This window comes from Panthera pardus, unplaced genomic scaffold (assembly GCF_024362965.1).
Source record: "Panthera pardus isolate Hobbes unplaced genomic scaffold, ASM2436296v1 HiC_scaffold_12, whole genome shotgun sequence".
Lineage (NCBI taxonomy): Eukaryota > Metazoa > Chordata > Mammalia > Carnivora > Felidae > Panthera > Panthera pardus.
This window is the reverse complement of record NW_026526677.1, coordinates 88,207,405-88,231,211: the sequence shown is the minus strand read 5'-3', so window position 1 is coordinate 88,231,211 and position 23,807 is coordinate 88,207,405. Positions and strand designations below refer to the sequence as shown.

General features: G+C 37.6%; 1 protein-coding gene across 3 annotated transcripts in view; it reads right to left on the bottom strand.

Annotated features, from left to right (window-relative positions):
• Positions 1-23,807, bottom strand: part of ZBTB44 (zinc finger and BTB domain containing 44) — a 71,235-nt gene that overhangs the window by 8,985 nt on the left and 38,443 nt on the right. The window contains exons 2-5 of one of the 3 annotated variants that reach the window (XM_019421423.2): positions 22,533-23,606; positions 3,854-3,938; positions 2,022-2,185; positions 419-719 (exon numbers count right to left, since the gene is read on the bottom strand). In XM_019421423.2, the coding sequence (XP_019276968.1) occupies positions 419-719; positions 2,022-2,185; positions 3,854-3,938; positions 22,533-23,550 (1,568 nt within the window). In that variant the 5' untranslated portion in view covers positions 23,551-23,606. The remainder of the gene's footprint in view (positions 1-418; positions 720-2,021; positions 2,186-3,853; positions 3,939-22,532; positions 23,607-23,807) is intronic. The other 2 variants (XM_019421424.2, XM_053900257.1) reach the window with 2 other exon arrangements.

Here is a 23,807-nt window from a genome sequence, read left to right as displayed (position 1 = left end):
AAAAAAAAAGAGAAGTGGTCAAAAGTTTTGACATCCGAAGAGTCTGAATTAATCCAATACCACTAAGAATCATCTAACACGGTAAATTTTCCAATAAGGTCTATATTACTTTAAGCTTAATTATTGAAAATACAAAAAACTAAAACCCAAGAAACAAAAAAGACAAAGCAAGAGGTAAGTAGTCTACTTCTGCAGGGAAAAATTTCCAATACCAACTAGAAAAATATTTATAATTGTATATACCTCGAAGATCCAGCAAAATTGTATCAGATCAGGAGATGAGAGTATGGACAGTGGAAATTTAAAAGGAACGTGACTGAGTAGCCAGCAACCTGATAAGCATAGCAGGCCGCCCCGACAGCAGGGAAAGAGAGTTTAGTAAGCGGTTTTCCTGGCTCGTTTTTGTTGTGCGCCTCACCTGCTCTGGAAGTAGTTTGCTAGCTCTGACGCTTCATGGTTCAGACTCCTCAGGTGCACGATTAAATTTCCAGAGTTGGTGAACATGGCGCCACATGTTTTGCACTCGTAAATCCGAGGCTTGCGGATAATGTGCCGGGAAACCCTCATGTGGTGTTTATATTCCCCGAAGGAAGTGAAAGTGGCACTACATATCTGGCACCGGAAACAGCGTTTACCTTCATGCTTTAGGCGATGCATCTTTAGCGAGTAAGCCCTGGTGAACTTTTTCCCACAGCGGTCACACTGAAATGGTTTAATTCCTACAAAATAAGGCAGAACAAAGTATTATCTAAAAACAAAGTAAAGTGAAAGGTCACAAACCTCACAAATTTCTGAGCTACAATTTTGTAGCAATAGGCAATTTAAAAAGGCAAAAATCACCAGCAAAAATGGATTCCAATTCAACATCTCAGAAAAGGTACAGAACATTTGAAAAGTCACTAGGGCTTTAAAAAAAAAAAAAAAAGGCATTAGAAGGAGAGGTGAACTAGTTTATACTCAAGTTGATTTCTGAAAATTCTTCTAAATCATCTATTTTACAGACTTCAAAACATAACCACAATATTTAAACAGAATCAAATCCCCATAAAACATCATTTCATTAAAGTAGTCAAGTTTATATTGAAAAGATGTGAAAATGTACCTACTCTTCATTACCTGAGAAATGAGAAGAAACATCTCTGAACATAATAATGCTAGAACTATCATTTGGTGAATTGGATTTATGGGCATATTATGTAAAGTGATAGAAAAAATATGTAGAAACTAATATGTGAATTATGAAGTATATTAATTATCTCTTCAATTATCATAGTTTTAGCAAAAAAAAAAATTAAAAACCTTCAAAATACAATCTGTTGATTTAAGTCATAGGGAACTGATATTAGCTCAGGGACTATTAGACCTATCTACAGAAGAGGAAAGCAAGATGACAACACAGCTGAAAACAGGAGCAAAGATTTCCTATACTCATCAGAGGTGTACCCACAAGAATTTTGTTGCCTTTTTGTGATCACTGAACTTAAATTTCAAATGTTTTACATGTAATTTATTTAAAATCTTTTATCCTAAAAAATGCTGCAAAGCTGATTAGTCAGGGCACAGAGAAATTTAGGATAGCAGAATTAAAATTAAATTTTAAATAATTAAATGTAAATTTCTAAAAACACTTCTTATTTGGAAATAATTCCATTCATAAAGAGTAGTTACAAGAATAGTACAAAGAACAGCAATAAATACCCTTTTAATTCCATTTGCTCTACCATCTGTACCTGTGCTTCTCTATCACACATATATACACACACCTAATATACCCAGTGCCTTTCATTTATGTCTGCACATACACCCCACCGAGTTTTAATCTGAATACTTATGCCTGTGGCAAATGTATTAAACAAATAGCTTTCTGACACTGTACCATTTTACCAACAGACTTAGGCTTATCTGATTTCTCAGAGACATATTTTTTAAACTCAAAAACATCTGTTTTCTATTTTTAACTGAGATTCCAAATGTAATGTTTCAAGTACTCATTTATGCAACAGTAGGGAAGACGACATTACCTGAGTGGATGAGCATGTGCTGTTTTAGGTTCTGAATACGGGTGAATCGTACCCCACAAGTTGGACACTGAAAAGGTCTATCTGGACCGTTTGGACTTGGTCGTTCCGTACTGCTGGTAGAAGGAGCTATGTAGAGTTGGTAGGGATACTGAACATTTTCCAATCTAAAAAAAGACCAAAGGAGGGAGGAAGATTCTGATTTTTAAGTTGAATAAACATTCCTGCACAACTTTAATGAACAAAAGAAAAAAATGACTTTTTGAGAGTTTAACTGTTAAAAGTTCCATTTATAGCAATATGAAAAACAATGTTGAATTGTCCAGAATGTCCAACATCCTAAGGACATACTATCACAGAATGTATCATAAATGGTTTTACCTTAGAAATTCTTAATCTCTTTAATCTTTTCCTTCCTACTACTGCTTTAATTTAGGCCCTCATCAACACAAGGTTGAATTAATAACTCCCTCTCTTTAGCCCCCAACCCCTCCAATACATCCTTCTGTTTCACAGTGATCTCTCTGATTAAATCAACACCCATTTTAAAATCCTGCAATGGCTGTTACCTTCAGAATAAAGTCTGAACACCTCTGCAAGGCATACAAACCTCCTCATGTTCTGGGTTGTGTACTTTTCCAGCCTCATTTCTTCTCATATTCCCCAAACATACCATATACCAAGCAGTTCCTAATAGTTCTCTCTCAATGTTGTCCTTTTGTTCATTTAACTGATGATGATGCTCTTTAGAGATGGGTATGACTGGATAAGCGAGGTTTAGAAGGGGAGTTAGAGGTCTTGGCCATGTTAAGTCTGAAATGCCCTTATATATCTATGTGGAGATAGATACGAAGCAGAGAGGGACAACTCTAAGATAATGACCTGGGATTTATGGGCAAAGAGACGAGGATTTGGCAAACTTTTTCTGTAGTAGGGCAAACAGTAAATATTTTTCACTTTGCACACCACATGATCTCTGTTTCAACTATTCAACTCTGCTATCCAGACAATACGTAAACAAATGAGCACGGCTATATTGGAACACCTGATTTACAAATAAAGGTGGTAAATTGGAATTGGCCCACAGTTCACAGTTCACCAACCCTTAGATACTATTTAAAATACTATTTGGGGTGCCTGGGTGACTCAGTTGGTTGGGTGTCCAACTTCGGCTCAGGTCATGATCTCATGGTTTGTGGGTTTGAGCCCCATGTCAGGCTCTGTACTGACAACTCAAGAGCCTGGAGCCTGCTTTAGATTCTGTGTCTGATGCTCTGTCTGCCCCTCCCCCACTTGTGCTCTGTCTCTCAAAAAAAATAAATGTAAAAAAAAATTTAAAAAACTACTTAAAAGTGATCATTATTTAGATAGATACTAGATATAGATACTATTTAAAAATGATGGGCCTGAGCAGTTTTAAAATGCCGAATAAACCTTGTATAGGTGGTCTACTTTATGACGTAATAATGCTACCTCTTTACTCTGAAAGAGAAAATGAGGTACCCAATAAACTACTTACGTAATTCCAAGTTAAAATGTTTGAATTTACAGTTGCAAGTATATCCCCCCCCCTTTTAAAGTTTATTTTATTTTTGAGAGACAGAGAGAGAAAGAGAGAGACCAAGAAAGAGCATGTGCAAGGGGGTGGGGGAGGTGGAGAGGGAGGGAGAGAATCCCAAGCAGGTTCCATGCTCAACATGGAGGCAGACTTGGAGCTTGATCCCATGACTGTGAGGTCATGACCTCAGCTTGTATGACACTTAACCAACGGAGCCAACCAGGTGCCTCGCAAGTACACCCCTTTATAGAAAATGACAGACTATGTTGGTACTAACCGATCATCATCATCTGCATGAGCATTAGTGCTAGAAGTGTTTTGAAGCGTAGGTAACCCTTCAGTGACACCTTCATCTACCGAACCTGTGAATAAAAGGAAAAAAAAAGGGATAGCAGTCAATACTTTGGTATATATAAGCCAAGCTATTAACTGCAATCTGTATCTCCAAGCCCATAAAACAAAGAATATAAAGAAATCTTTAAAAAGAAACTGTATGTAAGACAACAGTCTTATATTACTATTTAAATTCTTTTAGGAGTGTTTCTTTGATAGAAATTTCAGAAACAAGCAAATTCAAATGTAAACAAAAATTCACATAAAATTAAATAATCTTATAACAATCATTTAAGGAAGTACTATTTTTATTTTTGAAAACTTTATTGTGACATAGGACTTATTGTACATAGAAATTTTATGTAGAATTAAAAAGACAGATATAAAGTGAATGCCTCCTTGCGCAACCTCCACACAAGTTCCACTAATACAATGCCAGCATCCTAGAAGTCCCCATTTACCCCTCCCTAATCACAAACCCTTCCAAGAGGTAACCACTCTCTTGTCTTTTTTTTTTTTTTTTTTTATCATTATTTCATTCCCTTTTTCCTTGTCCCTCTTCCTTTTAAAAGTAATTTTATCTCCAACACATGTACCTATAAACTAGAGGTTGGTTCTTGCTGGAACACAGCCACGAACCATCTAGGGCTGCTTTTACACCACAGTGGCAGAGTGGAATAACTGCAGTTATGACAGAGGCCATGTGGCAGCTAAGTCTAAAATATTTACTATCATGCCCTTTAAGGGTAATTGGCAACCCTCACCATCAACATACAGTTTAGTGTTACTGCCTGCAAGCTTTATATAAATTGAGTTACACTATATGTATTCTTATCTCCTCTTTCCTTCAGTATTATGAAGTTTAAACAGTTTGTAACATTCATAATCTATCCATTTCACTCTTAATGATGGACAGTGCCAGGCTATTATGAACAATGCTGCTGTGGGTATTCTTGTACAAGTAACTTAATACACAATACATACATGCATGCCTTTTCTAGGATACCTATACTTAGGAATGAAATTGTTAGATCATAGGCTATGTTTATCTGACTTCATTAGAAAGTGCTAAACTCTTTTCCAGAGTGATAGTACTAAATTTACATCACTATTTCCAGTGTATGAGAGTTAGGTCATTCTATACCTCATCAACACACGGTACTGTCAGATTTTTAAAATTTTGCTAATTTGGTGGGTGTGTAGCAATATTTCATTTGTGGTTTGAGTTTTATTTCCCTTACTACCAATGAGGTTGAGCACTTTTTCATATATATACTGAACCCCGTAGTGGGTGAAATGCCTGTTTGAGGCTTGTTATTCAGTTGTTTGCTTTTTACTGAGTTTTTTTTTTCCTTCGTATTTCAGTAATACAGGTTACAAATATTTTTGCCTCTACCATGGCTTATCTTTTTACTCTTCTGATGACCAAACATTTAAATTTTATTTTTATTATTTTTTAAAAATAGGATTACTATGTATGTCAAGAGTTTTAACATTAAAAAATTTTTTAATGTTTTTATTTATTTTTGAGAGAGAGCGAGCATGAGCAGGGGAGGGGCAGAGAGAAAGGGAGACACAGAATCCAAAGCAGGCTCCAAGCTCTGAGCTGTCAGCACAGAGCCTGATGTGTGGCTTGAACTCGTGAACCATGAGCTCATGACCTGAGCCAAAGGTGGACGCTTAACTGACTGAGCCACCCAGGTGCCCCTAAAAATAGTATTTTCCTTTATGGCTCTGGCTTTTTGGTCTTATTTTTAAAAGTCCTGGGGCCCCTGGCTGGCTCAGTTGGTGGAGTGAGAAACTCTTCATCTCAGGGTTGTGAGTTTGAGTCCCATGTTGGGTATAGAGATTACTTAAAAATAAAACCTTAAAAGAATAAAAATAAAAATTCTTCCTTATTTCAAATTATCTTATGAAAAATTTTTGTTTTGCCTTTGACATTTAGGTCTTTTTAATTTTTTTTTTAAGTTTATTTATTTTGAGAGAAAGCAAGTGTGAGAGTGTGTGTGGGGGGGGTGGGGGCAGAGAGCAAGAGAATCCAAAGCAGTTTCGGCACTGTCCATGTAGATCTCACAGACTCGATCTCACAAACTGTAAGATCATAACCTGAGCCGAAATCAAGAGTTGGACACAACGGACTGAGTCACCCAGGTGCCCCTAGATCTTTTCTTTAATCCACTTGGAGCTGATTTCATAATCAACCACATTTATTGAAGTCTGTCTTTTCTTCTCTGCTCTGCAGTGCTCTAAGTGCTCTCATGCTCTGCAGTGCTCTAAGTGCTCTCATGCATGGGTCTGTTTCCAGGTTCTCTATTAGTCCCATCTGTTTGTCTCAACTTATATTAATGCCAATCTTTAGTTACTAGAGATTTTTAAATCTTGGTATCAGGTAGACCAGCAAGTCTTCTCATCTTGTTCATTTGCTTCCTGAATAACTTGGCTGTTCTTGGCCCTTTGCATTTCTCTATACATTTTAAAATGAGCTTGCTAAACATAAATGGTTAATAATCATTCTATTCCCCCCTCTCTATTAGTTTGGAAATTACATAATCCTTCCCCCTTTTTTACTGGTTACTTTAGAAATTAGACACATAATTATCAAAGTCTCAGTTAAACAAAACTTTTGAACATTAAGGATCTTAGGACAGTTTAAATCCAATTTCCACACAATCTTATTCTGCAACTTATGAATTATTGAGATTCAATAATAAGATTCAATAAATTATTGTTACTCTTTTATGCAAGCAGCATTTACCTACATTTGTCCATTCACTTCACTTCTTCCTTCACTCTTCATTTCTTCTAATATTAGACCTTCCATCTGTGTTCACTTTGTGTCTGCCTGAAGTCTGTCCTTAAGAATTTTCTTTTGTGAGGTTTTGCTGATGAATCCTGTTTCTGTTTCTTTGAAAATATCTATTATTTCAGTTTCATTGTCAAGAGCTATTTTTACTGTGTGTAGACATCTAGACCGGCCGTTATTTTCTTTTAGCACACTGAGGATATTATCTCACTGGTTTCTGATGCTATTAAAACGTCATACTTCTGAAGATAATGTCTTGTTTTGTCTTATTATTTTCTAAATTTTGTCTGTAATATGTCTAGGTTTGTATTTTTATTGTTCCTATTTGAGATTTGCTGGCCTCGAATCTATGGATTGATGTCTTTCATCAATTTTAGAAAATTCTCATTCTCTCTTCTCTTCTTAGGATGTCATCAAACCTCTGTTTGCATTTCCATAACCCTTATCCTCTTCTCCAGTGTAGTTTCTACCATTGTCACTGTGAAGGTTAATTTTGTCTATCAACTTTACTGGGCTAAGGGATGCCTAGATAGCTGGTAAACCGTTATTCCTGGGTGTGTCTGTTAAGAACATTTCTGGAAAGACTAGCATTTGAATTGGTAGACTAAGTAAAGAAGATACTCCACCACGGTGGGGTATCATCCAATCTGTTGAAGCCAGAATAGAACAAAAAGTTAGAAGAGTAAATCTGCTCTCTCTCCTTGAGCTGGGGTATCCATTTTCTCCTGTTCTTGGACACCAGCACTTCCAGTTCATGGGCCTTTGGACTTGGGACTTATACCATCAACCCTCCAGTTCTCAGACTTTCAAGATTTGTATTGGAATGACACCACCGGCTTTCCAGGTCTAGCTGGCAGATGGTGGACTGTGGGACTAAGCCACCATAAATACGTGACTGAGTCCCTCCTAAGATATCTCCTTCTATATACCTATATACCTATTGGTTCTGTTTCTCTGGAGGACCCTAAAATACAATACAGTCTCTCTCTGGGTAGCATTCAGGTGATTTGTTTAAATTTATCTTCTGATTCATCAATTCTCTCTTCTGCAAAATCCAATCTGCTGCTAAAAGGTTGACAGAATTATTTTGGTTACTTTTTTCTCTTCTAGAAGTTCTATTTTATCCCCTCAAATGTGCTGCAAGTTTTTTTATAGTATACTGTTGTCTGTAATTATTGTTCAAGCTTGTTTATTTCATTAAACCTAGTAAGCATATTTATTTTATATCTGTGCGTGAAAACTACGCCAATTTATTTCTGCTGCCTGTTTTTGTTTTCCTGTTGGTTATCTTTCTGCCGTGTTTCCTTGTGTGCCCTGGTTGTTTTTCACAGTGGTTACGGCCCTTGAAAAGGACTTGTAGAGGAATGATTTGCTTAGGTGAAGATGCATATACCCTGTTCCAGGGAAGCTTTGTTTGCTTCTTCTGCTAGGTTCCTGGAGGGCACTAAACAAACTCAATAAAATTCCCTGGCCTCCTGGTGCAAGGAATAATCTGGATCTAAATCTGCAAGAAGGCTGGTCACTGGCTACAACTTCTCAGGGATACATTTTTTACCCCTTTTCCTTTCCATCTTCTAGTTTGCTCACTGCCAAGGCAGCTGTTTCTACAGTCAGTCCCCTGGAGACTGGAGGAAGGGGAACAGGTTTAGTTGTAGTGGGAAAGTCCTTTGGGGTCCCTACTTAGTGTAGAGAAACTTCTCTAACACTTCACAACTTTAACATGGTCTGGGCCTTAACTTCTGTTTGCCTTGCTCTTTTAGTTGATGAACCAAAGCCAATTTGTGTTCTGACAAATGTCTTAGGAAACAACCAGTTTTAGTGCTCTGACATCCACTTACCTCTCTGGGTTGTGCTCCCTCCATCCCAAATTTAACCTGGTAGGTCCCTAATTATCCTTTCAAATACTTTCAAGGTAACTTAAGAAAAAAAAACAAAACCCACATTGCTGTTTTTAGTGGGAGGGGAGATCAAACAACCTAGCCTGTTCAAATCAGAGACTGAATTTGTCAATGTATTTATTGTATGCTGTTTCACCAAATGAAAAACCTGAGCTTGCTGAAGTTTTAAGAGCAAGCATGCTTTTGCTTGCAATATTTTAGTGAAAGCTAAACTGAACTAATCGTAACAGTTTGCATAATACAATATACACGTGGATATTTAATAAATATCATCTGTTAATAGAATGAAATTTCCTTCTGATGAAAACTTAGAATCCAGTACTTCAATTTTCCCCTTTGGAACACTTGAATTAGTTGGCATTACTAGGAAATGAATACATTTTCCACTTAAATAAAATTTTCCAAAAAAAAAAAATATAACCTAATCCCTTTTGAGGCATCCAAACTTACTTTAGTAAGGGATCTGTGCTAGAAAATTTGTGACAATTTGCCTTGACTTCTTAAAAAAAGAATACTAATATAATTTGTTTCTTGATGACTCATAGCAATCATCAAGAACACCAATTATTATACTATGTTCTAATACACTGATAAAATTTTTGAAAGGAGACAGGACTATGTGTATTTACATTCATCCCTAACTGTATCCATGTTCTTCCTGCACACCTCCTCCTCACCCCTCAACCTCACCCTTACTGGTGTGTTTAGCATTTCTGCACATGCCTTTTTCTTTTTCTTTTCTTTTCTTTTTTTTTGAGAGAGAGAGAGAGAGAGAGAGAGAGAGAGAGAGAGCGCGCGCGCACACACACACAGGTGTGTGAGTGGTAAAGGGGCAGATAAGAGAGTCTCAAGCAGGTTTCATGCTCAGCCCCGACATGGGGCTCAATTCCACAACCCTGAGATAATGGCCTGAGCTGAAATCAAGAGTCAGAGGCTCAAATGACTGAACCACCCAGGCGCCCCAGTGCCTGCCTTGTCTTTTTCTCTTTCCCTTACTATCAAAGACGTTTACGCTTTTCCTTATGCCTACTTATCCAACTTATTCCAAATCCTTCTGATTTTTTTTTTTTTAAGATTTATTTTTGAGAGAGCATGCATGCATAAGTGGGGGAGGGGCAGAGAGAGAGGGAGACAGGGGATACAAAGCAACAGCGCTGACAGCAGCAAGCCTGATGTGGGGCTCAAAACTCATGAACCCAGAGATCATGACCTGAGTGGAAGTCGACCACCCAGGTATCCCTTTTTGATTTGTTTTTAATACAGCTTAGGAGACCTGATATTGTTGATTCTGTTTAAGAAACGTTCACTTGTCAATATTTCCCCATTCTCACTTTTTCCTTAAAGAAAAGGGAACTAAACATTAACATTTCAATCTGTCCTAGGATAAAAACTGGAAAATTCCCAGTATTTGGACCTGATCACCATGGACACACACAGAAAAATCTACTTTATAGTAGTATTCTGCAGTTATTCAGAGTGCTGGCAATATTAAAGGTTACAGGCAAAGACCTGCAAAAAAAGACTGGAGGTTGTGACTAGGGCAAGTCAGGAAGACTGATCTGACATTTGCTCCTCACAATCAGATTACACTACTTCTAGGAGGTAGTGCAGTCTTGGTGAGGTGGAAATAAAACCCACTCTGCTCTGGAGTGATTCTAGCATTGTCAAGAGTTTGCTTAAAATGCTGGTCAAAAAGAACTAAAATGCAGTATAAGATACATCTAGTAGATGTTTCCTCTTAAAACAGAGGACATTGTCCTCTTGCCCATGGTTATTAATACACTAAAAGATAAAAATAAAAACTACCACAAGTTAAATGAAGAGTTAAAGCACACTTTAAGAATTCTATCTATACTGTTGACACATAAATAGTGCTGTATCACTTATGTAACTATTGACAAAAATCTTTTTCCTGAGGTTAAAGTTTCTGCCAGTGATAACACAAGTAATCATATGAACTGGAATTTAATTGAATCAATTTAACAACAGAATATACGTGCAATATTACTTTCCTTGAAGTATGGTGATGTTTCATAAATTATGTTTTTAAAAATTATTCTATTTATTTATTTATTTATTTATTTATTTATTTATTTATTTATGGTGAGTGGGGGAGGGGCTGAGAGAGAGAGAAAGAGAGAGAGAGAGACAATCCCACTCTGAGCATGGAGCCTGATGCAAGGCTTGATCTCACAACTGTGAGATCATGACCTGAGCCAAAATCAAAAGAGAGATGCTTAACTGAGCCACCCAGGTGTCCCTGTTTCTTGAATTATTTCTTGAATTATTTCTTGAATTCTTAAGATGGAGTTTTCTTTCTATACTATAGCGATTCTGCTTGCAGTGGTAATGAAGGCTAAGAATTCTGAACAGAAAGAACCTTCTCACCCTATGAAAAAGTAAAGCAGATTGTTACAGAGACAATCCAGCTTTCCATGGTAGGGGTTATCTTATGGAGAGATTCTGTTCTCTTCCACCAGTAAGTACTGTATGATAGCTTCTGTTGCATCAAACGGATTCCAGTTTTTTGCTGCTACCCAAGACACAAAAACTCTCCTGGTGGTGAAAAATAACTACAGTTGCCATCCGCTACTGAACATTTACCACATGCCAGCCATTCTTCCAAATGTTATACAGATTTTATCCCATTCAACTGACAAATAGAAAAGCAGCCCCTAACATCCAGGAACTGGCCTGACACTGACACTTAGGAATGGGCCTGGTGTTCACAGCTAGATCCTGGTGCTTTATGTTGGACATAATCACACAGAACACCAACATCAGACCAGGTCACAATGGTCTGAGACAAAACACATAATTTTGTTTCAGCAGAGCCAAAAACAAGGTCATTGTGCAATCACGAAAAAATCAAACATTCCCCTCTCTAGTTAATAAAAGTCACTGCTGCTTTAGGTTCACATTAGTCTGCAATCCTAGATATTTGTTAAGATACACAATCACAGGGGTGTCAGGCTGGCTCAGTAAAAAGAGCACACGACTCTTGATCATGAACGAGTTCGAACCTCATGTTGGGTGTAGAGCCTCATGTTGGGTGGGTATTCTTATTAAAAGAGAATAAACTTAAAAAAATATATATACAATCACAGTTTTCCCTGCTTACTGATATCACCAGTCCTGAGCAAACCCCACTTCCACAAATCCTTCCTAAAGTCACCTAACACAAGCCAAATCCTCTAAGCCCTTTCTAACACCCTCTTACTGAGAAGTCCTAAGAACCCCAAGGTATGTGATCTCCTATGCTGCAACTGAGCAACAAACTCAACCTGCTAATTATAGTTGTGCTTCTGGTAGTCTCTGGCAACTGGGCACTGGCAGAAATGGAGGACCTGTGAAGATTCAACTGAAGTTCTTGCTGTCTTGCACTGGGCACCTTGTTAACAGAGTGTACATCTAAAATCCTTTTTGAGGTGCAACCTGCCCTTGGCTGGGAGGTAAGTTCATTATGAATTGAGCTCAAATATTTCACACTAAAGTCCTTCAGTGGTGGGTTCATTTCCCAGAAAACCTTTTGAGAATATTTTGGTTATCTAATCAAATCTGTCATTGTTTCTTGGTCAAACTGTTTGCTAGCCTTCCTGCTCCTATAATCTGTCTAGTGTGCTGACTCCTGTCTAAAAGAGGATGAGATTATAATGAGGATGGCGATTAGTCCATCTGAACTGGCCCTGGTGGCTGAGTTCAGAAGATCTCTGATTAGAAAAAACTTTTCAAAAATCTAAGAGGTATGACATAGATGAACCCTGAAAATATAGGGGCACCTGCCTGGATGGCTCAGTCTGACTTTGGCTCAGGTCATGCATGATCTAATGGTTCATGAGTTTGAGGCCCACATCGGGCTCTCTGCTGTCAGCAAGGAGCCTGTTTAGCATACTCTGTCCCCTCTCTCACTCATGCAGTCACTTTCAAAAATAAACATAAAAAAAGACAAAAAAAAAAAAAAACAAAACAAAAAAACAAACCCAAAAATATTACAGAAAGTGACAGAAGCCAGTCAGAAAAGACCACATATTGCATGATCCCATTTACATGAAATATCTAGAATAGGCAAATCTACAGAAAGTGTATTTGCATTTGCCTAGGGCTAGGGTGAGACTAGGAGGGAGTCACGGCTAAGAGTTATATGGCTTAACAGGGTTTCTTTTTAGGGTGATGAAAATGTTATAAACTTGGGGGGGGGGTGCCTGGGTGACTCAGTCATTAAGCATCTGACTTCAGCTCAGGTCATGATCTCATGGTTCATGGGTTTGAGCCCTGCATCTGGTCTGAGCTGACAGCTTGGAGCCTGAAGCCTGCTTCAGATTCTCTCATGCTCTCTCTCTCTCTCTCTGCCCCCCTTCTGCTTGTGCTCTCTCTCTCAAAAATAAAATAAAATGATAAAATAAAGTAAAATAAAATAAAAGGTTATAAACTTAGACTGTGGGGGGGGGGGTTATAAACAGTCTAAGGTTATAAACTTAGACTGTTGCACAACTTTGTGAATATACTAACAGCCACTGAAGTATACACTTTCATGGGTGAATTTTGTATGTAAGTTGTATTTCTTTTTCTCTTATTTTGTTTTAAGTAGGCTTCACACCTAGCATGGAGCCTAATGCAGGGCTTGAACTCATGACCCTGAGATAGAGACCTGAGCTGAGATCAAGAGTTGGACACTTAGCTACTGTGTCACCCAGGTGCCCCTTTGTAAGTTTGTATTTCAGTGAAAAGAAAACTTTTTTCAATGAAGACGTTTTAAAAAGGGAAAACCATATAAATACTTTTTCAATTTTGTCTTTGTTTCCCTGAACACTGCTCTGCTTACTTTCATATGCCCACAATCAGGTTTTGTCTGGTTCCTGATCAATGACAACTGTCCTTTAGCCAAGCCCTGAAATAAAAAGTTACACAAGCATTATTCTTATGGACCATCATAATTCTCAACGGGTTGTCTCAATCCAAAACTGCCATCTCTTCTAGGTCAAACATCTGCTTCCTTTATGTTTCTTCTCTGTAACACCAACGAGTACACTTATCTCTCAGCTGACACATTTCACCAATGACAATTTGGAGCTGCAAGTGGCCATTTTGGGGGGAGCTTCTGACATAAACAAGACTGTTCACTTGAGATGCATCAACACCATGGAACACTGGAGTGGGGATTTTAAAAGGCACTGCTGTGGATATTTCCAATGTGTGCCTTTGCTGTCACTGACACAACCCTGGTAAAACCTGGATATAGACCAGGGCACCTGGGTGGCTCAGTTGGTTAAGTGTCCGACTCTTGGTTTCAGCTCAGGTTATGATCTCATGGTCTGTGAGTTCGAGCCCTGCATCAGGCTGTGCTGACAGCACGGAGGCTGCTGGGGATCCTCTGTCTTTCTCTCTCTCTGCACCTCCTTTGCTTGCTCGCTCACTCTCTCAAAATAAACATTAAAAAAAAAAAAAAATACAGGATGTCCTGTTCCTTAAAAAAAAAAAAAAAAAAAAAGCATGGCTATAGACCAAACAATGAAGTACACTTTTAAATACCTCCAAATGAGCAATCAGTTTGTTCTGGTTATTGTTTATTTTTAGGGCAGACTGAGGCTTACAATGCTAAAGAGCTATGCTGTAACGGTGGGGAAAAATTACTAGATTTTGTATTCCTGAGTGGGGAAATCCCAATTTATTCTCTAGTAACGGGACCACACATTCACTAGTATTATTACTGAAGAATTCCATAAATTTTATATCTTACTCATACTCTCCACTGTCCTTATCATCCACAAACTTCAAGAAAAATGAGGAGAACAAATATTAAGCAGTCAAAAAAAAAAGAAATCTTGTCATTTGTGACAACATGGACTGACACAGCATTATGCTATGTGAAATCAGAGGAAGACAAATACTGTATGATCTCACTTATATTTTTTAAAATGTTTTTACTGAGAGAGAGAGAGAGAGATAGAGAGAATGAGTAGGTAAAGAGTAGACAGGGAGAGAGAGAGTCCCAAGCAGGCTCTGCGCTGTCAGATCATGACCTGAGCTGTAATCAAGAGTTGGACAGTTAACTGACTGAGCCACCAGGCTCACTTATATGTGGAATTTAAACAAACTGAGCTCATAACAGAGAAGAGAAAAGATGATGCTTGCCAGAAGCAGAGGGTTGGCAGGGTGGGAGAAATAGGTAAAGGTGGTCAAAAGGTATACATTTCCAGTATAAAATAATTAAGTCATGGGGAGGTAACGTACAGCATGGTGAGTATAGTTAATACTACATTGTGCATCTGAAAATTGCTTAAGAGAGGTCTTAAAAGTTCTCATTACAAGAAAAAAAATTATGTAACTATGTGTGGTAATAGATGTTAACTAAACATACTGCAGTGATCACTTTGGATTACATGCAAATATCACATGATTACATAATGCTGTACATCAATTATACCTGAATATTAATAATAAAAGAAAATATCCCTGGTCTAAATTAAAAGTTTTAAGAGACCCAAAAAACGGGGCAAAGAACCCCACAAGTGGAATGCTAAAAAAATTGAATACCATGTTTACTGTTTCCTTACCTCAAAACAAAACAAAACAAAACAAAACAAGGGAGTAAATGGATTCTAAAACTATAATCATCAAAGCACTTAAAAACCCTCAGACTTCCACAGCCCTAAGTATGGCAATACTTGATAGCAGAAGAGCCTTGATAGCAGTAAGATAAATCCTTTTTTGGACCCACAAGTTATCTCCTTAGGAGTTAATAACAGACTACCTTTTACAAGTGGGAATTTCAGTTTAAATCTTAGGTTCTAACCTTTTCCCAGCTGATATGAATGAATATACTTTAAGAGATTTGCAACTTTATCACAAACAAGTACAAGCTGCATTTTGAAAACATTCACCAAAGAAGCTTCTGAATGATTTAAAATCTGTGGAGTTTTGTTCTTCTGGAAAAGATGCCACCAGAGAAAATTTGTCACTGAGTATCACGTAGAAAGGAATTGATAAGGTATTAACAACTGATTTAGCAGTAAAATTTCAAGGTGTTGTTCAGTAGATTCACATTTCCTAACTTAGAACGACATACATCACATCCTTCAAACTACTATACAGCCGTTCCTTCTGAGGGATTCTCCAGAAGATACAGACTTCAAAAATGAACAGCTTTTTCCAAGATTAATTTTCTGATTCTTCAGTAGTCTTTTCTATCTATCCCTTTATTACTAATCACCACCAGTCCTGTCTATTACAACTAATGTGATTTCTCATCTTTATCCTATTGTTTTTGACTCCCTAAGATCTCATTTTGTCACTTAAGGAAAAACAAAACTCATAGGTTTTTCCGGACCAGAGCTACTCTTTTTTTTAAGTTTATTTATTTATTTTTTTGGGAGAGAAAAAGATCACGGGTGAGGGAGGTCCAGAGAGTTGGGGGGGGGGGGGGAGGGGGAGGGAGGGCAGAGGATCTGAAGCAGGCTCTGCACTGACAGCAACCACAGAGCCCAGTGCGGGGCTTGAATTCACAAACCATGAGATCATGACCTAAGCCAAAGTCGGACGCTTAACCAACTGAGCCACCTAGGTGCCCCTTTAGCTACTATTTTAAATTTAACAGATCACTGAATCCATTATCCTCTGTCTGATCTGAAAAAATTTAATATTCCTTTAAATATGTCAGAAGGTAGCTTCTCTTTTAATGGCCCATTGTATCATATTATATCTCAGCTCTGAGCCTTGTGAAAAAAATGTTCGTTGATCTGACATCATCAAAATGCTTCTGCTGATGTCATTACAATCCCATCATCAAGGCCTATTCAATCAGAAACACACTAATACTGGGGCTATCCTGTTTCTGATAGTCAGAGCTTGTTCTCTTCGGAGACACTTCAGCCTAGTTTGCAGAAACTGTTTTAACTTTAGCCAAGGAATTTGTCCATTTTAAGGAACATAAAACTGACTCACTTCTGTCATAATGAATGAAACTTATATTAGCCCAAACTCCCCACCAGGGAGGGGCAGAGAGAGTGAGACACAGAATCCAAAGCAGGCTCCATCCACGCTTTGAGCTGTCAGCACAGAGCCCAATGTGGGGCTCGAACTCATGAGCTGTGAGATCATGACCTGAGCTGACGCTGGACGCTTAACTGACTGAGCCACCCAGGAGCCCCAAGGAATTTGTTCATTTTAAGGGACATAAAACTGACTCACTTCTGTTGTAATGAATGATGTTTATGTTCCCTAAACTCCCACCACTAGGATACTACTTCTTATGTGAACATAGGGTTTACAGGTGCCTGCTGCACACTAATTTACCTTGTGTATTTGGGGTAACTGTTAGGGATTTTCAGATTTTAAAACTACCACATCAAACTGTTCAACTACGTTGAACTACGTTGAACTATGAACTATGTTCCTGGTGGTCTTTTGTTGGAAGGCACTGACACACTTAATAGACAGGTATTACTATCCTCACCTTATAGTTATGGAAACTCAGTGAGGTTAAAGGACTTGCTCAAAGTCACACATCTATTAAGTGGCAGAAACCAGTAACAGAATCTAGATCTGTCTGACTCCAAATTCTAATTTTTAATCACTAGTTATACGACTTCTCTATATGTTCAGTGTTGTAATTCTACCTGTAATTCTAGCTGCCCACTTCAAACTAATTATTTATTCACTACTGCTGAGAAAAATGTCACATTACCTCTCAATATTCTAACTGACCCCTGTAACAATCACTTTACTTTTAATGGCAGATTTTAAAATTTAGGAAAAACTGAATTCCTTTAACATAGCAAACTGTGGACTTTATAGTACTATTTTGTCTTTGATACATAAAGATGATACTTCAAGACAAATAATTAAAAAGCCATATTATGAATTCTTTCTCGCTTATATTTTTTCTTAAACTATACCAGATATTGATGACCACACCTTTTTGAGTACCAGGACCCAACCTAAATTTAGTAGTCTTTTTTCTCTTTTATTGCTGTGTTTATTGATTCTCTAAACTGGGGATGTCCGATTTTACAACCCTATGCTGTGCAACTGGCAATAAAAGGAACTTAAAAGAACAAGTAAAATCCTATATGGATTAATTTCATGGATAACCAAATTATTACTTCAGAATTTTATAATAATGGATGTATTAAATATTATATTCTCAGTCCCTAGGAAAGACAAACTACTTTGAGATATCTTCTTAAAATAAATTAGTAAGTAAAAGTAAATACTCTTATGAAGTATTCTTACGGAATATGGAAAAAAAAAGTACTATAAACATTTTTCCTTACTCCTGCCTACTTTATTTTTTTTTTTAATTTTTTAACTTATTTATTATTTGATTTATATCCAAGTTAGCATACAGTGTGTAACAATGATTTCAGGAGTAGATTCCTTAATGCCCCTTAGCCATTTAGCCCATCCCCCCTCCCACAACCCCTCGAGCAACCCTCTGTTCTCCATATTTAAGAGTCTCTTCTGTTTTGTCCCCCTCCCTGTTTTTATATTCTTTTTGCTTCCCTTCCTTTATGTTCATCTGTTTAGTATCTTAAATTCCTCATATGAGTGAAGTCATATGATATTTGTCTTTCTCTAATTTCACTTAGCATAATACCCTCTAGTTCCATCCATGTAGATGCAAGATTTCACTCTTTTTGACTGCCGAGTATGTATATATACACCACATCTTCTTTATCCATTCATCCACTGGTGGACATTTCTGCCCACATATTTTGACTGCCTACTATAGCAATTTAACTTTACTGTAAGGCTTTGTTTTATTGTATAGATTTGAAGTTAAGATAGGTTAATTGAGAGTGATTACTACATTTACTATGAAGGCAAGGAAAACAGCTTTTAGATTATTTGACTATATGATATTCAGATCATAGTTACATGTCAGCTTCAAAATAGAGTCTACATCTTTGAGAGTATATATTGGAAGTAAATTATATAACTGATAGGTATATTCTACTGAAGTTCCTAACTTCTCTTAATCATGTTAGTAAGATAGAAAGGCAAAATCTGAACTGATTAGATATACTTGAGAGTGATAAAATCAGACTATTTCACATGCCTAGTTAGCAAGATATTAATATTAATATTTGGTTTCTAAGTTCTCAGATAAACGATTAAAACAGTAATATTCAGGTACACCTGGGTGGTTCAGTTGGTTGAATGTCTAACTCTTGATTTTGGCCCAGGTCATGATCTCCTGATTCATGGGATCAATCCCCGTGTCAGGCTCTGTGCTGACAGCATGGAACCTGCTTGGGATTCTCTCTACTATCCCCCTCTGCCCCTCCCCTGCTAAGTAAATAAATATACTTAAAAACAGTAATATTCATTAAATAGTTAATTATTCAGAAAACGTTGAGGATTAAAGACTAGTAATTTAACAAAAACTCATGAACATATAGCTAACATCTCCTGCCATCAAATACATTACTGAATGTGTGTTCACTTGAACCCTTCAAAACTATCTTGACTCATGTCCATCAACAGATGAATGGATAAAGATGTAATGTGTGTATATGTGTGTACACATATACACACACAAAGCAATCAATATTGCTCAGCCATTAAAAAAGAATGAAATCCCACCATCTGGAATAACATGGATGGACCTAGAGGGTAAAATGCTAAGTGAAATAAGTCAGAGAGAGAAATACCATATGATTTCACTCATATGTGGAATTTAAGAAACAAAACAAAGAAAAAAAAAAGAAAACCGAAACACTCTTAAATATAGAGAACTGATGTTACCACGGGGAAGGTGGAGAGGTAGTTTGAGTGAAATAGGTAAAGGGAATTAAGAGTACACGTATCACCCGAGGCGCCTGGGTGGCTCAGTCAGTTGGGTGTCCGACTTCAGCTCAGGTCATGACCTCACCATTCTCGAGTTTGAGCCCCCCGTCGGGCTCTGTGCTGACAGCTCAGAGCCTGGAGTCTGTCTCAGATTCTGCGTCTTCCTCTCTCCCTCTGCCCCTTCCCTGCTTGTGCTCTCTCTCTCAAAAATAGAGTACACGTATCATGATGAGCATCATGTAATGTACGGATTGGTAAATCACTATATTGTACCCCTGAAACAATATAACACTATATGATAGTTATACTGGATTTAAAAAAGAAAAGAAAAATATGACTTGATCCAAATTCAGGAATATGATCTTTAATTGGTGCTGTGGGTAGAACTGTGTCTCCCTAAAAAAGATATATTCAAGTCCTAACCCCCGATACCTAGGAATGTGACCCTATTTGGAAATAGGGTCTTTGCAGATGTAATCAAATTAGACAAGGTCATCCTGAGTAGGGGGGCCCTGATACAAGAAATGGTGTCTTTGTAAGGTAAGGGAGATTTGGTGCCAAAAACACAAGGAAGGCACATGAAGACAGGTATAACTCAGGGGGATGCAACTACAAGTTGAAGAACAGCAAGTACTAGTAACTGCCAGAAGTTGGAAAGAGGCAAAAAAATCCTCTACAGCCTTCAAAGGAGCACGGCCTTGCTGACACCTTGATTTCAGACTTCTGGCCTTCTGAACTACGAAAGAATAAACTTCTGTTGTTTAAAATAATCCAGTTGTGGTACACTTTGTTGTGGCAACACTGGGAAATTCATAGAGTGGGTCAAAATTCAAGAAATCAACAAAGTTAATACAGCATTCCTGGTTCTCCAATCTTTTGGAGAAATCCTCTTTATTATTTTTTATTGGCTTTTCTTTTCTCCCTGAAGATAGCTATTTCTTAAGGATCAGTCCTTTGGTTTTAGCTCTTATATATTTTTTTTCCTTGAGATGCATTCAGTCACTGCTAAAAGAAAAAGACTCAGGGGCGCTTGGGTGGCTCAGTTAGTTAAGTGTGACTTCAGCTAGGGTCATGATCTCGTGATTCATGGGTTTGAGCCCCACATCCAGCTCTGTGCTGACAGTTCGGAGCCTGGAGCCTGGAGCCTGGAGCCTGGAGCCTGCTTCGGATTCTGTGTCTCCCTCTCTCCCTGCCCCTCCCCTGCTCATACTCTGTATGTCTGTCTCTCTCAAAAATAAACATTAAAAACAAAAAGTTAAAAAAGAAAACAAAAACAAAAAACCGAAACTGGAAATCTTCAGTCTTGATTTCACCAATCTTCCTTTTTCAACTGCTTTGTAGCATAACATTACTTGGACCATCACCCAAGCATAATTAACCAAATTGACCTTGTTGGCTTATTCTTAAAACTAGGTTCCCACCTTCTTCCAATGATTTTCAAGTTATAGTAACTGAATTTCATAGACTCCTACCCATTACATAATTACCAATATTTTTTGTACCATTCACTAAGAAAAAGTAACTGTAAAAGATTAATTATAATAAGACATTTCTATTTGGATAATATGAAAAATTATGACAAAAATCAATGAACTTAAAATGTTATCACTATTTTTCTAGTCACCTAGAGGTCTCTAACCTTTCCCATTCCCTCAATCCCTATATTCAATATCATCAGGTAGTAATGATTCTCCCTTTATGAAGTCTCTCAATCTCTTAATATCCATTATCTTTATAGTTTTACTCTAAGCATCTTCATTCATAGAAAAACAACTAGTGTAACTGGTTTCTGAGACCGTCTCTGTCTAGCCAACCTCCACTGCATACCAATACTAAATTAATTTTCCCAACTATCTGTAAATGTGTTATTTTTATTCCCTTTAAGGTAGACTCCTTATTACCACTAGGATAAAATTCAAACTTAAATGGCCTAGCTGTGACAGACACTGCTAGTTGCTCACAATATCCATTCTCCAATTTTGTTTGAGGCAGTTATATACCCAGTGAATATACATCTTCTCAAATTCCCTTATAGCTAGGGAAGACCACATGACATAATCTGGCAGAAGCTTTTTAGGGATTTCTGGGAACATCTGTGCTTTTCTGACACAAGCACTGCCCCTTACTAGAATATGAGGCTAAAGATGAAGCAAACATCATGTAACCATGAAGCAATAAATTTATCGATGAAACTGACCAACTAAGGATGGTGGATTATAAATCTACAAGGGATACAAATATACAAGGAACCTAGGCCAATGATTACACTGTAAAGCCACCATACCAGTCCTGGACTTCCTACTTCTGAACACTTTATGTGATAAAAATAAAATCCTGTTTGGTCTAAGCCACTTTGAAGGGATCTGTTATCTGCAGTTGAATGCAATCCTAACTGAAACTTGTGTTTAGACTCTTCACAATATGCTCAACTGCTCATTTTGTCTTCTCTCATTATTTCCAATACTTGAAGGCTTCCATACTTTATTCACATTATTTTGCACTGAATTTGCCACTCACCAAACATGCAAAGGTCTTCCACACCTCTGTGCTTTTATTCATTTTCAAAGAAATGTCATTCCCTTTCCTGGGCAAACTTGTACTTACTAACTAAAATACATCTCGAATATATTAGTGTTAACTTGCTCTTTCTGTGGTGAAGCCTTAACACTTTGTTCATATCTCCAGCCTAGTGCTAGATTTACACATCTGCTTTCTCAATTAGACTATTAAATCCTCAGTTGCAGAGACTATGTCTTTTTTATCATGTATCCCCAACGTTTGGCACATGGTAAGTTTTCAGTAAATATTTTGAGAAAGAATAAAACACTAACTGGATCTTTAAAAACTGGTATATTTTGCATTGAAAATAATTCACAATTCATATGTAACATAATCTGCCTTTATCTCATCAGAAATCGTTTAACTATTCTCTCTCGTTCCCAATCCATAACTTACAAAAAAAAAAAAAAAAAAGTACTAATAGCATCTAAAAAAATCCAGTTATCATGTTTTATTCTTTTTAATGTTTCCTACAGGATCCAGCACAAAACTTTGATCTAAAAGATACTTAAAAATGCTCATATTGACTTGAAAAACACAGAAAAACATCATGAAACACACAGAAGACATTATACCTATAGAGGAAGACTGTGGACTAATCAGAAGGTCTTCTTGGACTTGTTCGCTTCCCGGCACTGTCTGCTGATCACTCAGTGAACTCTGAGATGCACTGACAGGCTGAGACACTTCCTCATGGACTTCCTCATCACTTAACCTTTCTACTTTGACCCGGACATCTTCTTCGGTACCCAGTGGCAAGGCAGTTTTTGTGCTCTCACAAGTCACATAATCAGCCATTCTTCTACCTGTCTCAGATGGGCCGGGTAATTCTAAAGTCCGGGTATTTTCTACCTGTTTAGACTTATCAGGCTGAATCCTTCGATCAATTCCAAAAGGAAAAGTCCAGGGAAAAGCTAAAGAAGAGTCAACTGGTTGATTTCTATTTTCTGAGTAGGAAGCTGAAGAATTCAATACCTGGGGAGAACTTGTCTGCGTGCTACACTTCACAGGACTTTCAGGAGACATAACAATGTAGCTTTTGCGCTTTCTCCGGGATTCTCGGCAGACAGGAATGGTTCTTTCTACCACACTGCACTCTGAAGACACAGGAGAAATACTTCCATCTCGGGAAGTAAAATTGCAGTTTGAGTTATTTTCTTGTCCAGCATCTAGACCCTTTTCTGATTGGCTGTTGGGTGTATTCCATAAAATGCTTGATTTCATGAACTCTGAGCAGGTGCTAGCAACACTGAACATTTGCATATAGCTGGCTGCAGCTAGAACATCAATGATATTTTCTGTGTTAATTGACAGAGTGGCTGTGTACGCATATTCTAAAAGGGGTATAAAGCCAGTTACTGTAACATGATGCAAATCCAACACATTCTTGTTCTCATCCTCTGCTTGGCCTACAAGTTTGGTGCGAAAGAAATCACTGCAAGCTGCTAGTACCACCTTATGTGCCCGGAAGATTTTGTCCTGGACACGAATAGTGATATCACAAAAATGTCCATCATTTCGCAGCATATTTAGCTTTCCAAGCATTTCCTGGCTGTGGGAAGAGGAGCTATGAGTAAATGTTTTCACACCCATCTTTTCCTTCCTCTTCTACAGATGCTCTTCAAGGATGCAAATGAATCAGAAATGTCCTAAAAAATATATAAAATAAGCATTAATTGATAGTTTAGTGGTTGAAATAGAAGGTGGCTTACTTTATTTTCATGTAGCCACTGTGTTAAATAAAAAAGCTGAAGGATGGTAGTGAGAAAGTTCAAGGTAGAGAATATATTATTTTCTCTAACATTCCCCCAAACTCTCCTATCAGTGGAGTCTGTGAGCTAATGTTTAAA